Source organism: Cetorhinus maximus, chromosome 29 (genome assembly GCF_964194155.1).
Source record: "Cetorhinus maximus chromosome 29, sCetMax3.hap1.1, whole genome shotgun sequence".
Taxonomy (NCBI): domain Eukaryota; kingdom Metazoa; phylum Chordata; class Chondrichthyes; order Lamniformes; family Cetorhinidae; genus Cetorhinus; species Cetorhinus maximus.
This window is the reverse complement of record NC_135907.1, coordinates 149,209-172,235: the sequence shown is the minus strand read 5'-3', so window position 1 is coordinate 172,235 and position 23,027 is coordinate 149,209. Positions and strand designations below refer to the sequence as shown.

The 23,027-nt window shown below is 44.2% G+C and overlaps 1 protein-coding gene across 2 annotated transcripts in view; it reads right to left on the bottom strand.

Annotated features, from left to right (window-relative positions):
* Positions 1-17,814, bottom strand: part of LOC144669533 (CD276 antigen-like) — a 63,829-nt gene extending 46,015 nt beyond the window's left edge. For both annotated transcript variants that reach the window (XM_078532002.1, XM_078532003.1), the window contains exons 1-3: positions 17,716-17,814; positions 16,772-16,883; positions 11,344-11,528 (exon numbers count right to left, since the gene is read on the bottom strand). In XM_078532002.1, the coding sequence (XP_078388128.1) occupies positions 11,344-11,372 (29 nt within the window). In that variant the 5' untranslated portion in view covers positions 11,373-11,528; positions 16,772-16,883; positions 17,716-17,814. The remainder of the gene's footprint in view (positions 1-11,343; positions 11,529-16,771; positions 16,884-17,715) is intronic.
* Between the last annotated feature and the right edge of the window lie 5,213 nt (positions 17,815-23,027).

Below are 23,027 nucleotides of genomic sequence, written 5' to 3'. Positions count from 1 at the left end.
CTAGCGAGCAGAGACCAAGCAAAATGTTTCTATTGCTAATAAAATTGGTACCAAGAAAGGAGTTTTATTGTTAGAAGAGGCTGGTGATACAGTGAGAATTTACATTCAGTTAGCTGTGCTAGGTATGACTTCAGCAGTTTTGTGTGTGTAGAGCAGAGGCAATGTGAGATCAAAAGCAGCTGTTAACCTCCAACTGTCTGTACAGGAACTAAAGTCAAAAGAACCTCATTTTGAATTTGTAAGGTGAAAATGCTTTGCCTGGTGTTTGGTTAAGCCTGTGGGTTGCTGTTGCCTTAATGGAGATTAGCTTGGGAATTTGTTAAAAGTTATGATAGTAGTAATTTGTAGACATGTATCTGTGTTTAATGTGTTGTAACTTAATAAAATGTTTCATCTAGTTTAATATAAAACCTCTCGAGAACTGGTGGTCTGATTCCTGAATTTAGAGTTGCATGTCAAACATAACACTTTAAATTATAGATTATGACAGTTGTTTAAAGTTTGCCTCTGGGATTTTTAAATAACTCAGCTTTACCAACTGCATCGATCATAACACTGAGGAGTCACAAATGGTGCTGAAGATTGTGCAGTCATCAGCGAACATCCCCACTTCTCACCTTATGATGGAGGGAAGGTCATTGATGAAGCAGTTGAAGATGATTGGGCTAAGGATGCCACCCTGAGGAACACCTGCAGTGATGTCCTGGAACTGAGATGATTGGCCTCCGACTACCACAACCATCTTCCTTTGTGCTAGGTATGACTCCAACTGGTGGGGAGTTTTCCCTCTGATTCTCATTGACTCCAGTTTTGCTAGGGCTCCTTGATATCACACTTGGTCAAATGTTGCCTTGATGTTAAGGGTCGTCACTCTCATCTCACCTTTGGAGTTCAGCTCTTTTGTCCGTGTTTAGACCAAGGCTGTAATGAGGTCAGGAGCTGAGTAGCCCTGGCAGAACCCAAACTGAGCGTCAGTGAGCAGGTTATTGCTGAATATGTGCTGTTTGATAATGCCATCAATGACATTTTCCATCACTTTGCTGATGATTGAGAAAAGACTGATGGAGTGGTAGTTGGCCGGGTAGGATTTGTCCTGCTTTTTGTGGACAGGACATAACTGGGCTGTATTCCATATTGTCGGCTAGATGCCAGTGTTGTAGCTGTACTGGAACAGCTTGGCTAGGGACGCAGCTAGTTCTGGAGCTCAAGTCTTCAGTATTGCTGGAATGTTGTCAGACATGTTGTACAGGAACCAAAGTCAAAAGAACCTCATTTTGAATTTGTAAGGTGAAAATGCTTTGCCTGGTGTTTGGTTAAGCCTGTGGGTTGCTGTTGCCTTGTTCTTTGATATTACTTGGAGTGAATTGAATTGGCTGAAGACTGGCATCTGTGATGTTGGGACCACAGGAGGAGGCCGAGATGGATCATCTACTCGGTATTTCTGGCTGAAGGTGGCTGAAAATGCTTCAGCCTTATCTTTTGCGCTGCTGTGCTGGGCTCCCCCATCATTGAGGATGGGGATATTTGTGGAGCCCCCTCCTCCAGTGAGTTGTTTAATCGTCCACCACCATTCACAACTGGATATGGCAGGACTGCAGAACTTAGATCTGATCCGTTGGTTGTGGAATCGCTTAGTTCTGTCTATCACTTGCTGCTTATGCTGTTTGGCACGCAAGTAATCCTGTGTTATATCTTCACCAGGCTGACACCTCATTTTTAGGTATGTCTGATGCTGCTCCTGGTTTGCCCTCCTGGCACTCAGAATTGAACCAGGGTTGATCCCCTGGCTTGATGGTAATGGTAGAGTGGAGGATATGCCGGGCCATGAGGTTACAGATTGTGTTCGAGTACAATTCTGCTGCTGCTGCTGTCCTACAGTGCCTCATGGATGCCCAGTCTTGAGTTGCTAGGTCTGTTTGAAATCTGTCCCATTTAGGAAGGTGGTAGTGCCAAACAGCACGATGGAGGGTATCCTCAGTGTAAAGATGGGGCTTTGTCTAGCCAAGGATTGTGCGGTGTCACTCCTACCAATATTGTCATGGACAGATGCATCTGCGATAGGTGGATCAGTGAGAACAAGGTCAAGTAAGTTTTTCCCTCTTGTTGGTTCCCTCACCATCTGCCAAAGACCCAATATCCTTTAGGACCCTGCCAGCTTGGTCAGTAGTGGTGCTACCGAGCCACTCTTGGTGGTGGTTGAAGTCCCCCACCCAGTGTACAATCTGTGCCCTTGCCACCCTCAGTGCTTCCACCAAGTGGCTAAGTACTGATTCATCTGCTGAGGGGCTGGGTGGGGTGGGAGGGTGTGGTGATAGGTGGTAACCAGCAGGAGGTTTTCTATCCTATGTTTGACCTGATGCCATCAGACTTCATGCAGTCCAGAGTGGATTTGAGGAGTCACAGGGCAACTCCCTGCTGACTGTATACCACTGTGCTGCCACCTCTGGTGATGGTAGTGGTGATGGCTGGGAAATTATCTGCAAGGTCTGACTCCCTGAGTATGGCTATGTCAGGCTATTGCTTGACTAATCTGTGGGACAGCTCTCCCAATTTTGGCACAAGCCCCCAGATGTTGATAAGGAGGACTTTGCAAGGCCAGGTGTGCCATTGTCATTTCCGGTGCCTAAGTTGATGGCAGTTCAGTTCAGTTTTGTTTCATTCCTTTTAGATTTCGTAGTGGTTTGATATAACTGAGTGGTTTGCTAGGCCATTTCAGAGGGCTGTGGGTCTGGAGTCACATGTAGGCCACACCAGGTAAGGGTGGCAGATTTCCTTCCCTACAGGGTATTAGTTGACCAGATGGGTTTTTACGACATTTGACAATGGCTTTGCGATCACCATTAGACTAGCTTTTAATTCCAGGTTTATCAATGGAATTTTAAATTACACCAGCTGCCGTGGTGGATTTGAACCCATTACCCAGAGCATTAGCCTGGGTCTCTGAGTTACTAACACAGTAACATTGCCACTATGCCAACATCTCTCCCTCTTTCTTTACCAAGAAAGAGATATTTACCAAAGCTCCAGAGATTGTCAGGATCCTGGATAAGATAAAAATGGAGAATGGAGTTGTCAGTAATTAGTGGATAAGTCACCAGATCCAGTTGGGATATCTCTTGGTTTCTGAGTGAAGTGAAGGTTGAAATTGCAGATATGCTAGCCACAATCTTCCAATCCTCCTTAGATACAGAGAGGGTGCTGGAGGACTGGAGGATTGCGAATATTACACCCTTGTTCAAAACAGGGGAGAAGAATAAACCTGATGCTTACAAGCCAGGCAGTTCAACATCGATAGCGGGGAAGCTTTAATTGCCACTTGGGCAAACATGGACTAATAAAAGGAAGCCAGCCTGAATTTAAAGAGCACGTCTTTTGATGAGGTAGCAGCAAGGGTGGATGAGTGCAGTTAATGTTACAAAACTTGGAGTTACAAAAGGATGAAGTACCACATATTAGACCTATTAGCAAACTGAGGCCCATGAGATGAAATGTGCAGTAGCAGCAGGTATACAAAATTGGTGAAGATGGAAAACAGTTGTGATGAATGGCTGTTTTTCAGACTGAAAGCGGTATACAGTGGTCTTCCCCAAGTTTCAGTGCTAGTGCCACTGCTGTTTTCGAGATACATCAATGGCTTAGACCTGGGGATACATGACACATTCTGAAATTTGCAGCTGATATGAAACTTGTAAGTGTCGTAAACTATGAAGAACACAACAATTAGCTTCAAGGAGACATGGACAGGCTGATGGAATGGGTGGACACACAGCAGATAAAACTCAACACAGAAAAGTGTGAGGCATTACACTTTGGTAGGAAGGAGGCAGAGAGACATTGGAAGCTAAACGGTACAATCTTAAAGGGAAGGTAAGAAAAGAGGTTTTGGGATGTTTGTGCACAAATCTTTGAAGGTGGCAGGACAGGTTAGCAAAGCAGGTGGGAGTGTGAGCTTTACAATAGAGTCATAGGGTACAAAACACAGTAAGTTAAGTGAAATATATAAAACACTTTGGCTGGAGTATTCTGTTCAATTCTGGGCACTACACTTTACAGTTTTTCTTCAAGTCTAAGTGGATATTTGGTAGAAGTGTTTAAAATCAGGTTTAGCTCGAGTATATAAAGAGAAAAATTTCCAATGGCTAAGGATCAATAGCCAAAGGACACAGATATCAGGTGATTGGCAAAAGAACCAGAGGTGACATGAGGAGAACTTTTTCACTGTAATATATGGTTAGGATTTGAAACACACTGCTTGAAGGTGTGGTGGAGGCAGATTCAATAGTAGCTTTCAAAAAGGGATTGGATAAATCTGGAAGAAGGAAAACATTCACTGGGATATAGGGAACAAACTGGAATCACTAGATAGTTCAAAAAAGCCAGTGCAGGCTCTATGGGCTGAATGGCCTCCTTCTGTACTATACAATGAAAAGTAATGCCAGATTCTCTAATAACGAAATTCTTATCACTAATCTACCAAACAAAGAACAGAATATTCCTTTTCATTAAGTGGACCATGGGAATTCCCCCACTTCAAAATATTTCCTGAGTTGGAACAGAAAAGTAATTTATTACAGGGAGTTTTCAAATAGTCACCAGGAATGAAAATAAACCTTATCCTGATGTTCCTTTTCTCTCTTTCTACAGCTCTTCCTACTCACTGCAGAATTCCCCCACCTTCCTAAAGTGCACTCATATTCACAGCTGTGCTGGGGCTTTTCTGCAGTGGTTAGAGCTAATAGAGCAGGGTATGATCCTAAGAGAAGTGCAGGATCAGGGGTTCCCTTAACACGTCAGTTGTCAGGCATGGAATTTGCTCTCCACAGATCTCGACCACCTGCGGCTGCCTGGTTTCAATTTCCTTTCAGTCATGTTGCATTTGCTCAACTACTCCTTGTGGTATCAACTTCCACATTTTAACCCGGTGTTTCTCAACCAGGGTTTTCCAGAATCCAATGTGCAATTTTCAGGTTATTTGAAAATTGTACCAAGTTTTTCAATTTTTTAAGATTCTTACATTCAATAAAGAATAATCATTCATTTGTTCAATAGTGTTTTACTTTGTTTTTATATATATATATATATATATATATATATATATGTGTGTGTGTGTGTGTGGTGGGAGGGGTGGAGAGGGAGAAGGTTGGGGTTCTACAGAATTTCACAATATATTATAGGGTTCCTTAACCAAAAAAAGGTTGAAAACCACTCTAACCACTTTCTGTGTAAAGAAGTTTCCCTTGAATTCCCTATTGGATTTATTTATATCTCATTTTTATGGCCCTAGTTTTCACTTGGAGGGGAAGAGAGGCTAAGCAGTATTTTTTAAATTGATACTAAGCCCCAAAGACATGAAAAAGCCGATGGCAATGGTTAATGAGGAAATGACATGTGTTGGAATCTTGAAATACAAAGGCAACAACAAGAGGAACACAAAGCAATTGTTCTTTAATTACAAAAGAGGAAAGATAGGGCAACCATCCAGGAGGCAGACTCCTCCCAGGAGAGCTCATCTGCCTCATGCTGCAGCTCTGCTGGTGGCACACTCGCCGCTAAATCACAAGGTTCTGGGTTCAAGTCCCACTTCAGGGCTTGAGTGTGGAGAAAAATTCAAGGCTGATACTCCAATGCGGGACTGAGGGAATGCCACACTGTTCAGAAGCACAGAATTGTTACAGTGCAGAAAGAGGCCATTCGGCCCATTGTGTCTGCACCAGTGCCCTGAATGAGCAATGTACTCAGTGCCGTTCTCCCTGCATGGAATTTTACAGCCCCGTCGTGTCGGGGTGGGGGGCAGTAAAATGTGGCGAGACAATCGAGAGTCGATTGACTTTGGCAGGAGCGTAAAATCCCACCAGCATAAAGTTCCACCTCCTGTAACCCTGCACATGCTCCCTTTTCAGATAACAGTCTAATTCCCCTTTGAATGCTTCGATTGAACCTGCCTCCACCACACTCTCGGGCAGTACGTTCCAGACTCTAACAACTCGCTGTGGGAAAAAAACATTTTCTAGTATCACTTTTGCTTCTTTTGCCAATTACTTTAAGTCTGTGCACTCTCTTTCTTGATCATTTCACCAGTACAAACAATTTCTCACTATCTACTGTCTCCACACTCCTCAGGATTTTGAATACCTCTATTAAATCTCCTCTTAGCCTTCTTTTCTCCAAGGAAAACTGTCCCAACTTCTCCAATCTATCTTCATAACTGAAGTTCCTCATCCCTGGAACCATTCTGGTTAATCTTTTCTGCTCTCTCTCCAATGCCTTCACATCCTTCCTAAAGCACGGAGCCCAGAACTGGACACATTACTCCAGCTGAGGCTGAACCAGTGCCCTACGTAAGTTCAACATAACCTCCTTACCCTAGTACTCTGCCCCTAGTAATAAGTCCCAGGATACAGTATGATTTATTAGCCACACTCTCAACCTATCCTGCCACCTTCAATGACTTATGCGCATATATACCCAGATGCCTCTGCTCCTGCACCCTCGTTAGAGTTGTACCCCGTATTTTATACTGTTCCTCCATATCAAAATGGATCACTTCACATTTCGCTGCATTGAACTTCATCTGCCACCTGTTCGCCCATTCCACCAACTTGTCTATGAGCTTTCAAAGTTCCACACTATCCTCTCCACAGTTCAGAATACTTCCAAGTTTCGTATCATCCACAAATTTTGAAATTGTGTGCTGTACACCAAGTTCTAGGTTATTAGTATGTATCAGAAAAAGCAAGGGCCCTAACACTGACCCCTGGCAACCCTTCCCCCAGCCTGAAAAACATCCAATAACCACTACTCGCTGTTTCCTGTCATTCAGCCAATTTTGTATCTACGTTGCTACTTTCCCTTTTATTTCATGAGCTATAACTTTTCTCACAAATCTGTTGTGTGGCACTGTATCGAATGCCTTTTGGAATTCCATATACACCACATCAACAGCATTACCCACATCAATCCTCTCTGTTACCTCTTCAAAAAACAGCAGCAAGTTAGTTAAACATGGTTTTCCCTTAAGAAATCCATGCTGGCTTTCCTTAATTAACCTGCATGTGTCCATGTGACTATTAATTTTGTTCCGAATTATTGTTTCTAGACATTTCCCCACCACTAAAGTTAAATTGACTGGCCTGTAGTTCTTGGGCTCAGCTTTACACCCTTGTGTGAACAAGGGTGTAAGTTTGAAATTCTCCAGTCCTCTGGTACCACCCCTGAGTCTCAGGCAGACTGGAAAGTTAAGGTCAGTGCCTCAGAAACTTCCACTCTCATTTCCCTCAGTATCCTTGGACGTATCTCATCTGGTCGTGGTGTCTTGTCAACTTTAAGTACAGATAGCATGTCCAATATCTCCTCCTTATCAATTTTTAACCCTTCTGGTGTCTGAATTTCCTCCTCTTTCACTGTGGCCTGGGTAGCATCTTCCTCCTTGGTAATGACAGATGCAGAGATTATTCATTTAATATCTCAACCATGCTACGTGACTCCATCTGTAAATCACCATTTTGGTCCCTAATCAGCCCTACTCCTCCTTTTACCACTCTTTTACAATGTATACGCCTATTGAAGACTTGGGATTCCCCTTTTATTTTAGCTGCCAGTCTCTTTTCATACACCCTCTTTGCTTCTATTTGTGTCTTCACCTCTCCTCTGAACCTTCTGTATTCAGCCTGATTTTCAATTGTATTTTCTACCTGACACCTGTCATAAGCAAACTTTCCTTCTTTATCTTAATTTCTATCTTTTCTTGTCATCCAGGGAGCTCTGGATTTGTTTGCCCTACCTTTCCATTTCGAGGGAATATACTTTAACTGTGCCCGAACCATCTGTCCTTTGAAGGTAGCCCATTGTTCAGCTACCATTTCTCTGCCAACCTTTGACCTCAATTTATTTGGCCCAAATCCATTCTTTCCCCCAAATGGCTCTCCCCAAGTTAATTATTCTTACTCTGGGTTGTTCATTGTCCTTTTCCAAAGTCACCCTAAACCTTATGTTACAATGAACACTGTCCCCTAAATGTTCTCTCGCTGACATTCCATCTATTTGGCCCACCTCATTCCCAAGAACCAGGCCCAGCAGTGCCTCCTTTCTCATTGGACTGAGCACATACTGCTGTAGCAAATTCTCCTGAAAACACTCTAGGAACTCTTGCTCCTCTCTGCCCTTTGCACTACCCCTATCCCAGTCTACATTTGGATAATTAAAGTCCCCCACTATATAATTTTTGCACATCTCTGTACTTTCCTTGCAGATTTGTTCCTCTACATCCTTCCCACTAGTTGGTGGTCGAGGGAGCACGCCAAGCAATGTGATTGCACCTTTTTGGTACCTTAGCACCAGCCAAATCGGTTCTGTCCTAGACCCCTCTGGGACATCCTCTTTCTCCAGCACTGCAATGCTCTCCTTAATCAATAGCGCCACCCCTCCCCTTTCCTTCCTTTCCTATCTTTCCTGGACACCTTGCATCCAGCAATGTTTAACACCCAATCCTGGCCTTCCTTGAGCAAGGGCTCTGTTGTAGCCACAACATTGTAACTCCACATTACAGGCAATCTGCGCCTGTAACTTACCGCCAATCTTATTTACCCACTCTGTGCATTCTCATACATGCACTGTAACCCTGATTTAGACTCCATTACTTTCTCCCTTACTCTGACCTCCCCTATTAACTCACCATCTCTATTCTAGTGCTATCGGTTTCTCCCAGTATTTTCTGCGCCTTGGTATTCCTTGCTGATATTATCTCCTGGTGCCCACACCCCCGCCGAGTTAGTTTCAACCCTCCCCAACATCACTAGCACAAGAACTCAGCCCCGGCTCTGTTCAGGTGCAACCTGTCCGACTTGTACAGGTCCCATTTCCCCCAGAGCCAGTCCCAGTGTCGCCCAAGAATCTAAAGCCCTCCCTCCTGAACCATCTTTCCAGCCATGTATCCATCTGCCTTATCCTCCTATTTCTGTACTCACTTGTGCGTGGTACTGAGGATAATCCAGAGATTACTACTTTTGAGGTCCTACTTGCTAACTTTCTATCTAGGTCCCTAAATTCTGACTGCAGGACCACATCCCTCTTTCTGTCTACATCATTTTTACCAATGTGGACCACAACTGCTGGCTGTTCATTCTCCCTACTCAGGGAGCTCTGCAGCCGCTCAGTGACATCCTTGGCCCTAGCACCAGGGAGGGAACACACCATCCTGGATTCATGTCAGCAGCCACCACAGAAATGCCTATCTATTCCCCTAACTATTGAATTATCTATCATTATTGTTCTTCCAGACTTCCATGTGCCCCCCTGTACAGCTGTGCCACGGACTTGGTTCACCTGGAGAGTGCAGCCAGAGCCATCACTCTCATCAGTATTCAGTACTGGTTGGAGAGTGGGATGCACTCAGGGGTCTCCTGCACTACCTGCCTGTTCCTTTTTAACTGTCTGATGGTCACCCATTTCCTCTCTTCCTACATACTCTTAAGCTGTGGGGTGACCACATCTATACATGTGCTATCCACGAAGCTCTCAACCTCACGGATACACTGCAGTGATGCCAGTTTCTGCTCAAGTGCTGAAACTCAGAGCTCAAGATGCTGCAACTGACGACACTTCCTACAAGAATAGTTGTCCAGGACACAGGAAGTATCCTGGAATTCCCACACAGCACAGGATGTGCACTCGAGGGTTGCAGTAGCCCTGCCATGCCTTTATTTATTAATTAATAACCTTGTTACTGCTAATAAACCTTACTACTAGTAATAAGCCTTGTCAATACTAATAAAGCTTTGCCAATGCTAATAAACCTTACTATTATTAATAAACCTTACTAATACTGATAAGTCGTACAAATATTTAATGCACCCTACTAGTAGTAATAAACCTTAAGAATAGAAGGTACAACTCACCAGCTACTCACTTGTTACTTGTTATTAATGGTTAATATTTGTTAAACTCCCAGTTGTTTAGACTCAGTCCCTAAGCCAATCAACTTACAACTTTCCTATAATGATTTTTTTTCAAACCCAGTTTTCTGCAGCTGTATCCTCAACTCTGTCTGTAAGTTAAGTGCGAGGCCCCCGAGCCTGGTTGGAGATGCTGTCTTTTGGATGCCACGTTAAACTGAGGCCCCGCCTGCCTGCTCCGGTAGATGTAAAAGATCCCATGGCACAATTTCAAAGACCAGGGGAGTTCTCCCCGGTGTCCTGACCAATATTTATCCCTCAATCAACATCACAAAAACAGATTTTCTGGTCGTTATCACATTGCTGTTTGTGGGAGTTTGCTGAGCACAAATTGTCTGCTACATTTCCTACATTACAACAGGGACTACACTTCAGAAAGTACTGCACTGGCTGTAAAGCACTTTGAGACGACCAGAGGTTGTGAAAAGCATTATATCAATACAAGTCGTTCTATCTTTATCTCACCCAACTTCCAAGTGATGGGGGTGGGGGAGGGGTCTGGGGAAATTCACACCCATCGAGTATGGGGAAAGGCATTTTATCACAATACTGGAGGGTGGGGGGCTTCTCAATATGGATCTAGCCTACCTTTGTCTTTTGGTTCTTGTGTTGGTCTACCATGGCTCATTTCTATCAGGCTTCCAGCATTCCCCATTAGTCATTGTCTTTTGTAATATTCAGTGTGGTCTTGTGCCTCACTGTGATGATCTCTGTAGAGTACCCAGCACTGTTCACCTCTTCCCACCTATTCTCTAACAACTAGTCTGAGCCTTCAACCACAATCTCACTTCTTTCCCCAACCCACCACCATTTCGCCTTGCTCACTTTCAATAAAGAGCTTGTTTTGCCTTCAGTCCTGACACAGAAGGTGGCCATTCGGCCCATCATGCCTGTGCTGGCTCTTTAAAAGAGCCACCCAATCAGACCCACTCCCCTGCCCTTTCCCCGTAGCCTGGCGAAATTCTCCCCTTCAAATATGAATCTAATTCCCTTTTTGAAGGTTACTATTGAATCTGTTTCCAGCACCCTTCAGAGATTGCACTCCAGATCCTAATACAATAAATTGTGTAGAGATCAGGCGGCTGCTGGGTGCAGGCTGTCATGTCGACTTATCCTGAATCATTAGAATAAGGAACACTCGGCAGGATGAATCATTGGGAGGTAACCAGTGTTTCTAAAGCAGTTTCAGGTGCGGAGAGGCGAAGGGATGAACGTTCAAAACGCATATTGTAATTTCTTTCACGGTTCTTGCGCTCAGTTTTAGGACCTCCTTGAAAATCTATAACAGTGTGAAGACCCCAGGAACTTAAAAATTCCCCGGCGGTGGAGGTGACCTGAACTCACAGTGAAAACTTCAGTCACTTTGGTCGAGGCTCTGATTTGAATCTCTTACCTTAATGTTCGCCTGCGTTCTGGGTCCATCTGTAATGTACAAAGTCCACCACGTCTTCGGTGACAAGGAACTTCCAAAGAGGGCAAATGTTCCGAATGTGGAGCTGTTTTTTTTTAGATACTGATATCCTAGTGCCTGGAGAGCGAATGTCGTGAACCACAGATCCAGGAAGTCCTGGACTGTTCCTGCTGAGACAGGGGAAGCGACACTGAAACCTGACAATCGAAAGTTCTCGAGGACTTTTCAAAACTTTCTTTCTTCGACCGACTTGAAGCAGCTTTCGTCAGCCATCCGTAAACTTTCAAACGCGAGGGTTTGATTCAAGCCTTTTCATTTTTCATGCCAAGGGCGAGGGAGGGGAGGTGTTTATCTCCAGTTTCAGGAAAATCCCAAATGTTTCCTAGCGAAATATCCTGACCCCTAAGTCACTCCTGAAAAAAAGTCCAGGCCCACCAGCTGCCCAATCCTTGCGTTTTCAATAACTGATCAATATAAAGGGGAGAGAAAGAATGTAAATAGCAGAAAGGGAAAATTTAAAAATATATATTGAAAGTACCCAGAAACTGAACTAGAATGGAAGAAGGAAAAAGGCATAAACTTTATACAGCACCTTTCTCTACCACAGGGACTCCCCAAAGCACTTTACAGCCACTGAAGTTATTTTATTTATTCATTCACGGGATGTCGCTGGCTAGTCCAGCATTTATTGTCCATCCCTAATTGCCCTTGAGAAGGTGGTGGTGAGCTGCCTTCTTGAACCGCTGCAGTCCATGTGGTGTAGGTACACCCACAGTGCTGTTAGGGAGGGAGTTCCAGGATTTTGACCCAGCGACAGTGAAGGAACGGCGATATATTTCCAAGTCAGGATGGTGAGTGACTTGGAGGGGAACTTCCAGGTGGTGGTGTTCCCATGTGTCTGCTGCCCTTCTCCCCCTAGATGGTAGCGGTTGTAGGTTTGGAAGGTGCTGTTGAAGAAGCCTTGGTGAATTATTGCAGCACATCTTGTAGATGGTACACACACTGCTGCTACTGTGCGTCAGTGGTGGAGGGAGTGAATGTTTGTGGATGTGGTGCCAATCAAGCGGATTGCTTTGTCCTGGATAGTGTCGAGCTTCTTGAGTGTTGTTGGAGCTGCACTCATCCAGGCAAGTGGAGTGTATTCCATCACACTCCTGTTCCTGGTGCACAGGCTTTGGGGATTCAGGAGGTGAGTTACTCGCCACAGGATTCCCAGCCTCTGGCCTACTCTTGTAGCCACAGTATTTATATGGCTGGGTCCAGTTCAGTTTCTGGTCAATGGTAACCCCCAGGATGTTGATAGTGGGGGATTCAGTGATGGTAATGCCATTGAACATCAAGGAGTGATGGTTATATTATCTCTTGTTCGAGATGGTCATTCCCTGGCACTTGTGTGCCACGAATGTTACTTGGCACTTATCAGCCCAGGCCTGGATATTGTCCAGGTTGTGAACCATAGAACCATGGAAAACCTATGGCACAGAAAGAGGCCATTCAGCCCATCATTTGTGTGACAGCTGAAAAAGAAAAAATTAAAATCTAGCCGCCCATTTTAATCCACTTTCCAGTGCCTGGTCCATAGCCTTACAGGTTACAGCAGATCAGGTGCAGATCCAGATACCTTTTAAATGAGTTGCGGGTTTCTGCCTCCACCACCAAACCAAGCAGTGAACTCCAAACACCCACCAGCCTCTGGGTGGAGGTTTTCCCTCATGTCCCCACTAATCCTTCTACCAATCACCTTCAGTCTGTGCCCCCGGGTAATTGACCTCTCCACTAGGAGAAACAGGGCAGTCCTGTCTATTCTATCTAGGCCACTCATAATCCTGTACATCTCAGCCTCCTCTGTTCGGAGGAAAACAACCCTAGCCTATCTTTCATCATAGCTGCAATTTTCAAGCCCTGGTAACATTCTTGTAAATCTCCTCAGTACTCTCTCCAGAGCCATTATGTCCTTCCTGTAGTGTGGTGACCAGAACTGTACACAAAATTCCAGCTGTGGCCTAACCAGCGTTTTATCCAGTTCCATCATTACATCCCTGCCTTTGTATTCAATATCTCATCCAATAAAGGACAGCATTCCATATGCTTTCTTTACCACCTTATCCACCTGTCCTGCCACCTTTGGGACCTGTGGACATGCACTCCAAGGACTCTCACATCCTCTACCCCTCTTAATATCCTCCCAGTTATTGGAAATTCCCTAGATTTTTCTGCCCTCCCCGAATGCATTACCTCACACTTCTCTGGATTGAATTCCATCTGCTGTTTTTCTGCCCACTCAAACAAACCATTGATATCATTCTGAAGACAGCAGCTATCGTTTTCACTATCAACTACACGACCCACTTTTTGTGTCAGCTGCAAATTTCCCAAACATGCCTCCCACTGCACTACTCTCATCAATCCTCCTTGTTACTTCCACAAAAAATTTGATTAAATTAGTAAGGCATGACCTTCCCCTAACAAAACCATGCTGATTAATCCATTGCTTTCTAAGTGACAGTTTATCCTGGCTCTTAGAATTGATTCTAATAATTTTTCCACTACCGAAATTAGACTGACCGGCCTACAATTATCTGGCGATTTCCTTCCATCCTTTTTAAATAATGGTACAATGTTCGCAGCCCTCCAATCCTCTGGTACCTCGCCTGTATCTAGTGAGGATTGGAAAATGATCCTTAGAACATCCACTATATCTTCCCTGGCTTCCTTTGACAACCTGGGATACAATCCATCCGGCCCTGGTGATTTATCCACCTTTGAGGATGTCAGTCCCTCCAGTACTTCCTCTCTCACTATGCTTATTGTATCTATAATTTCACACTCCTCTTTAACCAGAATGTCTGCATCATCTCTCTCCTTAGTGAAACAGAGGCAAAGTACTCATTAAGATCCCTACCCACATCTTCTGCATCCACGCATAAGTTACCATGTACACCTCTGATATACCATGTACATACCCTTTCCTTAGTTATCCTCTTGCTCTTAATGTACTGATAAAACATCTTTGGGTTTTCCTTGATTTTACCTGCCAATATTTTCTCATATCCTCTCTTTGCTTTCCTAATTTTCTTTTTTTACTTCAGCCCTGGATTTTTTATACTCCTCTAGGCTTTCTACAGTATTTTTTTTGTGACTGTCATAAGCTTTCTTTTTCCGCATTAGCTTATCCTGTATGCTTCTGGATAACCAGGGGGCTCTATATTTAAGCAGTCACATCCTTTTTCTTTGTGGGGCATATCTACACTGTGCCCATAGAATCTCGCTTTTGAATGCCTCTCACTGATTTGTCACTGAATTTCCTTCAAGAAGCTGTGTCCAGACCACTTCCATCAGATCACTTCACAGCTTCACAAAATTTGTCTTCCCCCAATTTAGAACTTTTATTCCTGTTCTATCTTTGCCCTTTTCCATAGTGACCATAACACAGTTAGATTTAGCATCATTATTTCCAAAATGGTCACCCACTGCTACTTCATCCACATGCCCTGTTTCATTACCTAAGACTAAGTCTAGAATTGCACCCCCTCTCAATGGGCTTGTAATGTGCTGGCTACAAAGACTTCTTTTGAATGAAATTCAAGAATTTTGTGCCGTCTGTGCCTTTCACTCTGCTCGTGTCCCAGTTGATATTAGGGTAGCTGAAGTCCCCAACTATTATTGCCGAATTGTTTTTGCACTCAGAAATTTATCTACATATTTGCTCTTCTATCTCCCTCTCACTATTTGGGGGTCGTCCTGCATATGTTCACTGCACATTGAAGTGTATTCACTGTTGTAATGTAGGGAACATGGCAGTCAATTTGTGCACAGCAAGCTCCCACAAACTGCAATGAGATGACGATCAGTTCATCTGTTTTTGTCATGTTGGTTAAGGGATAAATATTGATCAGGAGGGTGGGAAGGATTCCCATGCTCTTCTTTCAACTGGTACCACAGGATTTTAGCCAAGAGAGCAGGTGGGTCCTCATCTCATCTGAAAAATGGCACTGCCAAAAGTACAACACTCCCTCCGTACTACAGTGCAGTCTCAACTTTGATTTTTGTCCTAGAGTGGGACCTGAACCCACAACTTTCTGGTTCAGAGGCGAGAGGGAGTCAGAGTTTAATGTTTGGGACAGAGACTTTTCCCCCAAAATATACTTTATTTATAAAATTTGTAAAGGTACATTACATTTTGGGTATGACAGTTGTTATGGACAGGAGGGGTTTGAGTTAAACAACCCTGAATATCTCCTCTCAGTGCCCGTCTGTAAACAGAAATGTGTTTTGATTTTGATTTCCCCCTTTATAAGTGGTGGTGTATTTCCCAACCCCTCAGTTTTGGTGTGATCCAATTTCTACTAATAACCCCACAGCAAACTCGAGAGAGTGTAATCTCAGAAGGTTAGCTTGTTCGCAGACACTCAAACACAAAAGGAGGGTCACAACCTATCCTCCTTTTTACTCATACAATAAAAGAAGCAGGTGGGGAAAGAAAGATTTACAGGGCAAAGACCACAGAGCAAAGAGTTATTGTTTCACGTGAGTCCACAGTCCAGAATCAAAGTCCAATGGTGTATTCATTCACAGAGGTCAACGGGCTGAAGACTGATAATTCACTTTTCCAGTAGAGATGTCTTCCACGGTGAGGTAGGTATGCAGCGATGAATTAAGTCTTGCAGGCGATGGTGTAGAAGTTCAGAAGTTCCAGTAGAAGCAATGTAGATGGGGCCAGGCATTCAAACCTGGACAGAGCCCTCTTTCCGTACTGCTGCTTGGTACATGGAAGTTGGCAGACTGGCAGTCCAGCAAGACAGTATAACTGGTTCTCCCAGCTAGTGGGGGGGGGTGTGGGTCATGTCATATGACTCCCACCTCTCTACTTTGGCTTTGACAGGGGGTGTATATTCCTTTGAGTTCTTGAGATTGTTAATGTTCCAACCATTAAAAATTTCAAAGGAGGTGCAGGGTCCTTTGTCCTAGCAGACTGGTAGACTTCAGTGGCCAGGCCTGGCTTATGAAATGTGGATGGCTTTTGTCTAATTTCCTTTGAATTTGGTCTCTGCAGTCCACAGGGCTGTTCACATCTCTTCAGAGATAATGAGGTGTCAGCTTCTCTGAAACTGCCAGAAAGTTCCTTTTGTTTAGGGTTACAGGCAGACATAGCTTCAGCCTTTTAAAGTCTTTGTCCAGTTTTAAAGCTTTTAGAAATTAGCCAGAATGAGATATATATATATATATATATATATATATATATATATAGTTTCATAAAAATATAGTGTGAGGTTTTAGCTCCATTACATTGTACACAAATTGCACTGTCAATCAATTTGGCATCACTCAGCATATAGTCTCACGAAGAAACATTTTGTATAAGTCAGGAAACCCCATTTGCCTGGCAGATATTAAAATTAACACATCAAACCAACCTGCTGTCTTCTGCTTGCTGCCAGAATCCCTTCGAACCATTTGGTCAGGAGAGCCCGAGGTAGGCTGCAGTGCCAAGATTTGCCAGGCTCCCTTCTTCTGTTCTCCACCTGTGGAATGGAACAGAAGAAAATATGCTCCATCGGTCTTTTTTATAAGCAGCAAGATAAAAGCAAAATGCTGCAGATGCTGGAAATTGGAAATAAAAACAGAAAATGCTGGAAAAACTCAGCAGGTCTGGCAGCATCTGTGGAGAGAGAAACAGAGTTAACGTTTCGAGTCCAATATGAGTCTTCTTAGAGCTGAAGAGAGGTAGAAATGTGATGGGTTTATGCTGTTGAAAAGGGGATGGGGGTGAAGCAAAATAGAAGGTCACTGATAGGCTAGAGATCAAGATACATTAAACAACAATTCTACATTTTCCCAATGACTGCTGTTAGGCTAGTTGGCCTAGTTTCCTGCTGTCCCCCTCCTTTCTTGAATAGAGGTTTTACATTTGTGGCTTTGGCATTTGTTGGAACCTTTCCAGGATGTAGGGAATTTTGAAAGATTACAACCAATGCATCCACTATCTCTACAGTCACTTCCTTCCCTAGGATACAGGGAATCCAAGGGGTTTTTCCCATTAGTTTTCTTAGTACTATTTCTCCCATGATAGTGATTGTTTTACGGTCCTCCCTCCTTTTTGCCCCTTGACTTTCTACTATACTTAGTTTGCTTTTCATGTCCTCTACCATGAAGACAGATACCAGATACTTGTTCAGAAGGCTCTGCCATTTTCTTCTTTCTCATTAATTCCCCAGCCTCATCCTCTAAGGGACAATTATTTGTTTTAGCTATTCTCTTCCTTTTTATACTAGTAGAAGCTCTTACTGTCTGTATATTTCTTTCTTGTTTACTCTCATATTCTAATTTCTCCCTCTTAATTATTTGTTTACTCACCCTTTGCTGGTTTCCAAAAATTTTCCCAGTTTTCTGGCCTTCACAGAATTGTACGTCTTTTCTTTCAATTTGATATCATCTTCGACTTCCTTAGTTAGCCAGGGAGTAGGGACGGAGACAAGAGACATTTAATGTTGGAGGGAAAAGGGTAGAAGTGGAATTTGAAAAATAAGGGAAAAGAAGAGGTACAAAATGTCAGCAAACATGTCTGGTTGGATTTTGTGGTTAGCAGCAGAGCTATGGCACTTGCCACTGATCTCGAAGATCCAGTGATCACTGTGCTCCCACAAACCGCAATGTGACAACCACCAGATAACCTGTTTTTGTGATGTTGATTGAGGGATAAATATTGGCCAGGACACCGGGGAGAACTCCCCCTACCCTTTCTTAAAAATAATGCCATGGGCTCTTTTCCATCCACCTGAATGAACAGACAGCGCCTTAACATCTCATCCGAAAGACATGGAAGAAGTTCTCACCAATTTCAGTGATTTCCAATTCTATTCAGAGTGGGGGGATTTTTAACAGTGTGCCTTCTGAAGGAACCTAGAGTCACTGACGGCAAGGTCCTGATTTCAGCCAAAACACTGAAACCTATAAGCCTTCTCTTTCTCATCAACCAACACCCTGTCCCTACATTGGACGCCAGACCCCCATTACATTTTTTTGTATTTAAATCCCTTCATGGTATTATTCTTCATTATCTCTGTAAATTCCTACAGCCCTACAACCAGCATCCACCCACCCACCCCCTCCCTCCAAACCACTCCTCCGATCCTAACTCTTTAGGTCCCACATTCTGGGATTCTCTTACTAAACCCATTCCAGATTTTTTCTGCCCTCTGTGTGAAGAAGTGCTCCTAATTTCACTCCCGAGTGGCCTGTGCCACACTGCTCCTTTCGATGCGGAAGATTTTAGATATCTCATTGCAGGAGGAGCTGCTAAGGAGGGAGGGTGGAAGTTTTGTCTTTTTGGCATTAAAGGCCACCACCCAGATCAGCAAACTCAGCATGAGCCGGGGATTGGACTGTCTGCAAGTCTGCACTGTGCAGAATCTCAATGGGGAACTTCCCGTTTCTTCTTGAGGGAAAATAGTTTAGCAACTCAGGGAGGGAAAGTGAGCAGCAGAGTTATGATTCATTCTCATGTTGAGTCACGGCTAAGTGTGCGAGTTTAAAAACGTGATATTGGCACCCTCACCCAAGCCAACTCTGTGTGTTCGAGTCCCACTCCAAGACTTGTGCACAGAACCTAGTTAGGCACTGTCACAAATTGGCAGAGGTAATGTTGCACTGGTAAGGAATTGGGGTTGATATGAACCCCCAAAACAGGTAGCAGGGTGTCAAGACAGGGATTAAAAGTTAAAAACTGGGAAATAACTCCAATCCGCCATGTATGTGCCTGTTACCATTTTAAGGGTGATGGGGTGCCTCATGTGTGGAGATTTTCCACTAGAAAATGTAATCCAGGCTCCCACAGTGCAGCTGGGTGCCAGACTGAAATTGAACAGTTGTTGGCTGGATTCCCAGGGCTCGAGAAACATGGCAGCTACATGGAAGCAGGAGTAGAAACAGAAAATGCTGCAAATACATTTCACTGTCTAGCAAAAGGTCATCGACCTGAAATGTTAACCCTGTTTCTCACTGCACAGATGCTGCCTGACCTGCTGAGTATTTCCAGCATTTCTTGTTTTTATTTCAGATTTCCAACAGGTTACAAGAGTAACCGGCTACAGAAGGTAGAACACTCCTTATGAGACAGGAGGAGAAGGAGCGTAACAAAAACAGAAAATGCTGGAAAAACTCAGCAGGTCCAACAGCATCTTTGGAGAGAAATTCCGAGTTAACGTTTCGAGTCCATTTGACTCCTCTTCAACCCGAAGCGTTAACTCTGTCTTTCTCTCCACAGATGCTGTTAGACATGCTGAGTTTTTCCAGCATTTTCAGTTTTTGTTTCAGATTTCCAGCATCCACAGTATTTTGCTTTTATCTTAGGAGAAGGAGTGTGTTGCTGTGATTGGCCAACCTGTGACCTACAGACCCCTTCCCTTTCACCCCTCATCCCGAGGCTCCTGCCCTGCAATCGCATTATGGGATGCCAGGGATTCCCTTATAGATACATTCAGTGAGTCACTAATACTGGGTCAATGTGGCCAATCAATTGTACACCGAATGGTTAATCTTCCCCACCCACCCCTTCCAACCATCCCACTGACACAAAACAGTCTTGCAGCCCATTGCAGACCATTCCCATTGGTCCCCATAAATTCATGTCCTCTCACGCATCAACGAGAAATGGAAAAGGGGAGTTGCCATCCAGCAACACAAAGAATGGGCGACATGGGAAAGAGGTGCAAAGCAATACATTTTATGTGATTCTAGTAAATAATAAATAACCCATCATTTGCATTAACATCCATGTGCATACCTTTGGTAAAGAATAAAGTGTTATTCTTCCTGTTCCTACCACTCCTATGTGGTGCAGAGGTAGAGGTAGGCTGCACAGATGATCTTGGTTGATGACCTCCAGGCATTGGAGACTGTGAATGCCCTGCTAAAGAATGCTACACCGACACCTGCACTAGGGCGTAAGGCAGTCATGTCGACTACTAACCGGAGGCATATGTGGGGATGGGGGTTTCAACAATGAGAACTGGGAACTCTTTGAACATTGTTCCCACTTCCATGTTCCCTTTTGGATAATCCCTCTCGTGGGCCAATCACACTTCACTCTTACCACTCTGCAGGAAAGCAGTTTAGGGTAGATCAGTAACACATTGTAAGGCCATAGTGAAGATTTCTGCCATTCCACTTAGACATGTTGACATCCAGAGTCTGCACGGCCGTGGTCAAGGCTTGTGTAGACTCAATTGATTGCTGCGTTTGGTGTTCCATAGAGCTAGCCAGCCTATCCATAGAAGACGAGTTCTTCACAATGCCCTGTGAAACAACCCAATCCTGCTTGAGCTGGACCCCTCCATTCTCTCTGCAATTGTGGACAGTGTGTGTGCCTCTCCTCAGCTGAGCAAAGCTCAATCCAACACGCCCAGACTTTTCATATTCCATGTGTGAGTAGCATCACATTCACTCTGATCACAGCTGAGAGTTATTTTTGGGGCCATTATAACAATGGAAACCCTGTTGTTTTGAACCCTTGCATCTGATAGATCTTATATACGTATGCACATACAAAGTAGGAGCAGGAGTAGGCCATTTGGCCCTTCTAATCTTCTACCACAACTCTACCTTCCCACACTACCTGTTAAGATCTATCCATCTCTGGCTTGAATATACTCAATAACTAAGCGGCTACAGCCCTCTGGTTACAGAATTCCAAAGATCCGTATAATTTTGATTGAAGAGGTTCCTATTCATCTCAGTCCTCAGTGGCCAATCACAGAATCACACAGTGCAGAAGAGGCCCTTCGGCCCATCAAGTCTGCACCAACATGTGAGAAACACCTGACCTACCTACCTAATACCATTTACCAGCACTTGGCCCATAGCCTTGAATGTTATGACGTGCCAAGTGCTCATCCAGGTACTTTTTAAAGGATGTGAGGCAACCCGCCTCCACCACCCACCCAGGTAGCGCATTCCAGGCCGTCACCACCCTCTGGGTAAAAAAGTTTTTCCTCACATTGCCCCTAAACCTCCTGCCCCTCACCTTGAACTTATGCCCTCTTGTGACTGACCCTTCAACTAAGGGGAACAGCTGCTCCCTATCCACCTTGTCCATGCCCCTCATAATCTTGTACACCTCGACCAGGTTGCCCCTCAGTCCTCTCTGCTCCAACGAAAACAACCCAAGTCTATCCAACTTCTCTTCAATACTTAAATGTTTCAGCCCAGGCAACATCCTGGTGAATCTCCTCTGCAATCACATTCTTCTTATAATAATGTGGCGACCAGAACTGCACACAGTACTCCAGCTGTGGCCTCACCAAGGTTCTATACAACTCCAACATGATCTCCCTACTTTTGTAATCTATGCCTCGATTGATAAAGGCAAGTGTTCCATAGGCCTTTTTCACCACCCCACTAACATGCCCCTCCACCTTCAGAGATCTAAGGACACACACGCCAAGGTCCCTTTGTTCCTCAGGACTTCCTAGTGCCATGCCGTTCATTGAATACTTCCTTGTCAAATTATTCCTTCCAAAGTGTATCACCGCACACTTTTCAGGGTTAAATTCCATCTGCCACTTATCTGCTCATTTGACCATCCCGTCTATATCTTCCTGTAGCCCAAGACACTCAACCTTACTGTTAACCACCTGGCCAATCTTTGTGTCATCCGCAAACTTACTAATCCTACCCCGACATAGTCATCTATGTCGTTTATATAAATGACGAATAATAGGGGACCCAGCACAGATCCCTGTGGTACACCACTGGACACTGGCTTCCAGTCACTAAAGCATCCTTCTGTCATCACCCTCTGTCTCCTACAACTAAGCCAATTTTGAATCCACCTTATCAAATAACCCTGTATCCCATGTGCATTTGCCTACTTTATAAGTCTCCCATGTGGGACCTTGTCAAAGACTTTGCTGAAATCCATATAAACTACATCAACTGCACCACCCTCTTCTACACACCTGGTCACCACCTCAAAAAATTCAATCAAATTTGTTAGGCATGACCTCCCTCTGACAAAGCCATGCTGACTATCCCTGATCAAACCTTGCCTCTCCAAGTGGAGATAGATTCTCTCCTTCAGAATTTTCTCCAATAGTTTCCTTACCACCGATGTGAGAGTCACTGGTCTGTAGTTCCCTGGCTTATCTCTACAACCCTTCTTAAATAGCGGAACCACATTAGCTGTTCTCCAGTCCTCTGGCACCTCCCCCGTGGCCAGAGAGGAATTAAAAATTTGGGTTAGAGCCCCTGCGATCTCCTCCCTTGCCTCCCTCAGCAGTCTGGGACACAAATCATCTGGACCTGGAGATTTGTCCATTTTTAAGTCTGCCAACACCTCCAATACCTTGTCACTCCCTATATCAATTTGCTCAAGAACCTCGCAGTCCCTCTCCCCGAGTTCCATACCTTCATCCTCATTCTCTTGGGTGAAGACGGATGTGAAGTATTCGTTCAACACTCTACCGATGTCCTCTGGCTCCACCCACAGATTGCCTCCTTGGTCCCTTATGGGCCCTACTCTTTCCCTGGTTATCCTCTTCCCATTGATATACTTATAGAATATCTTGGGATTTTCCCTACTTTTTCCTGCCAGAACTTTCTCATATCCCCTCTTTGCTCTCCTAATTGCTCTCTTAAGCTCCACCCTGCGCTTTCTGTACTCCACTAAT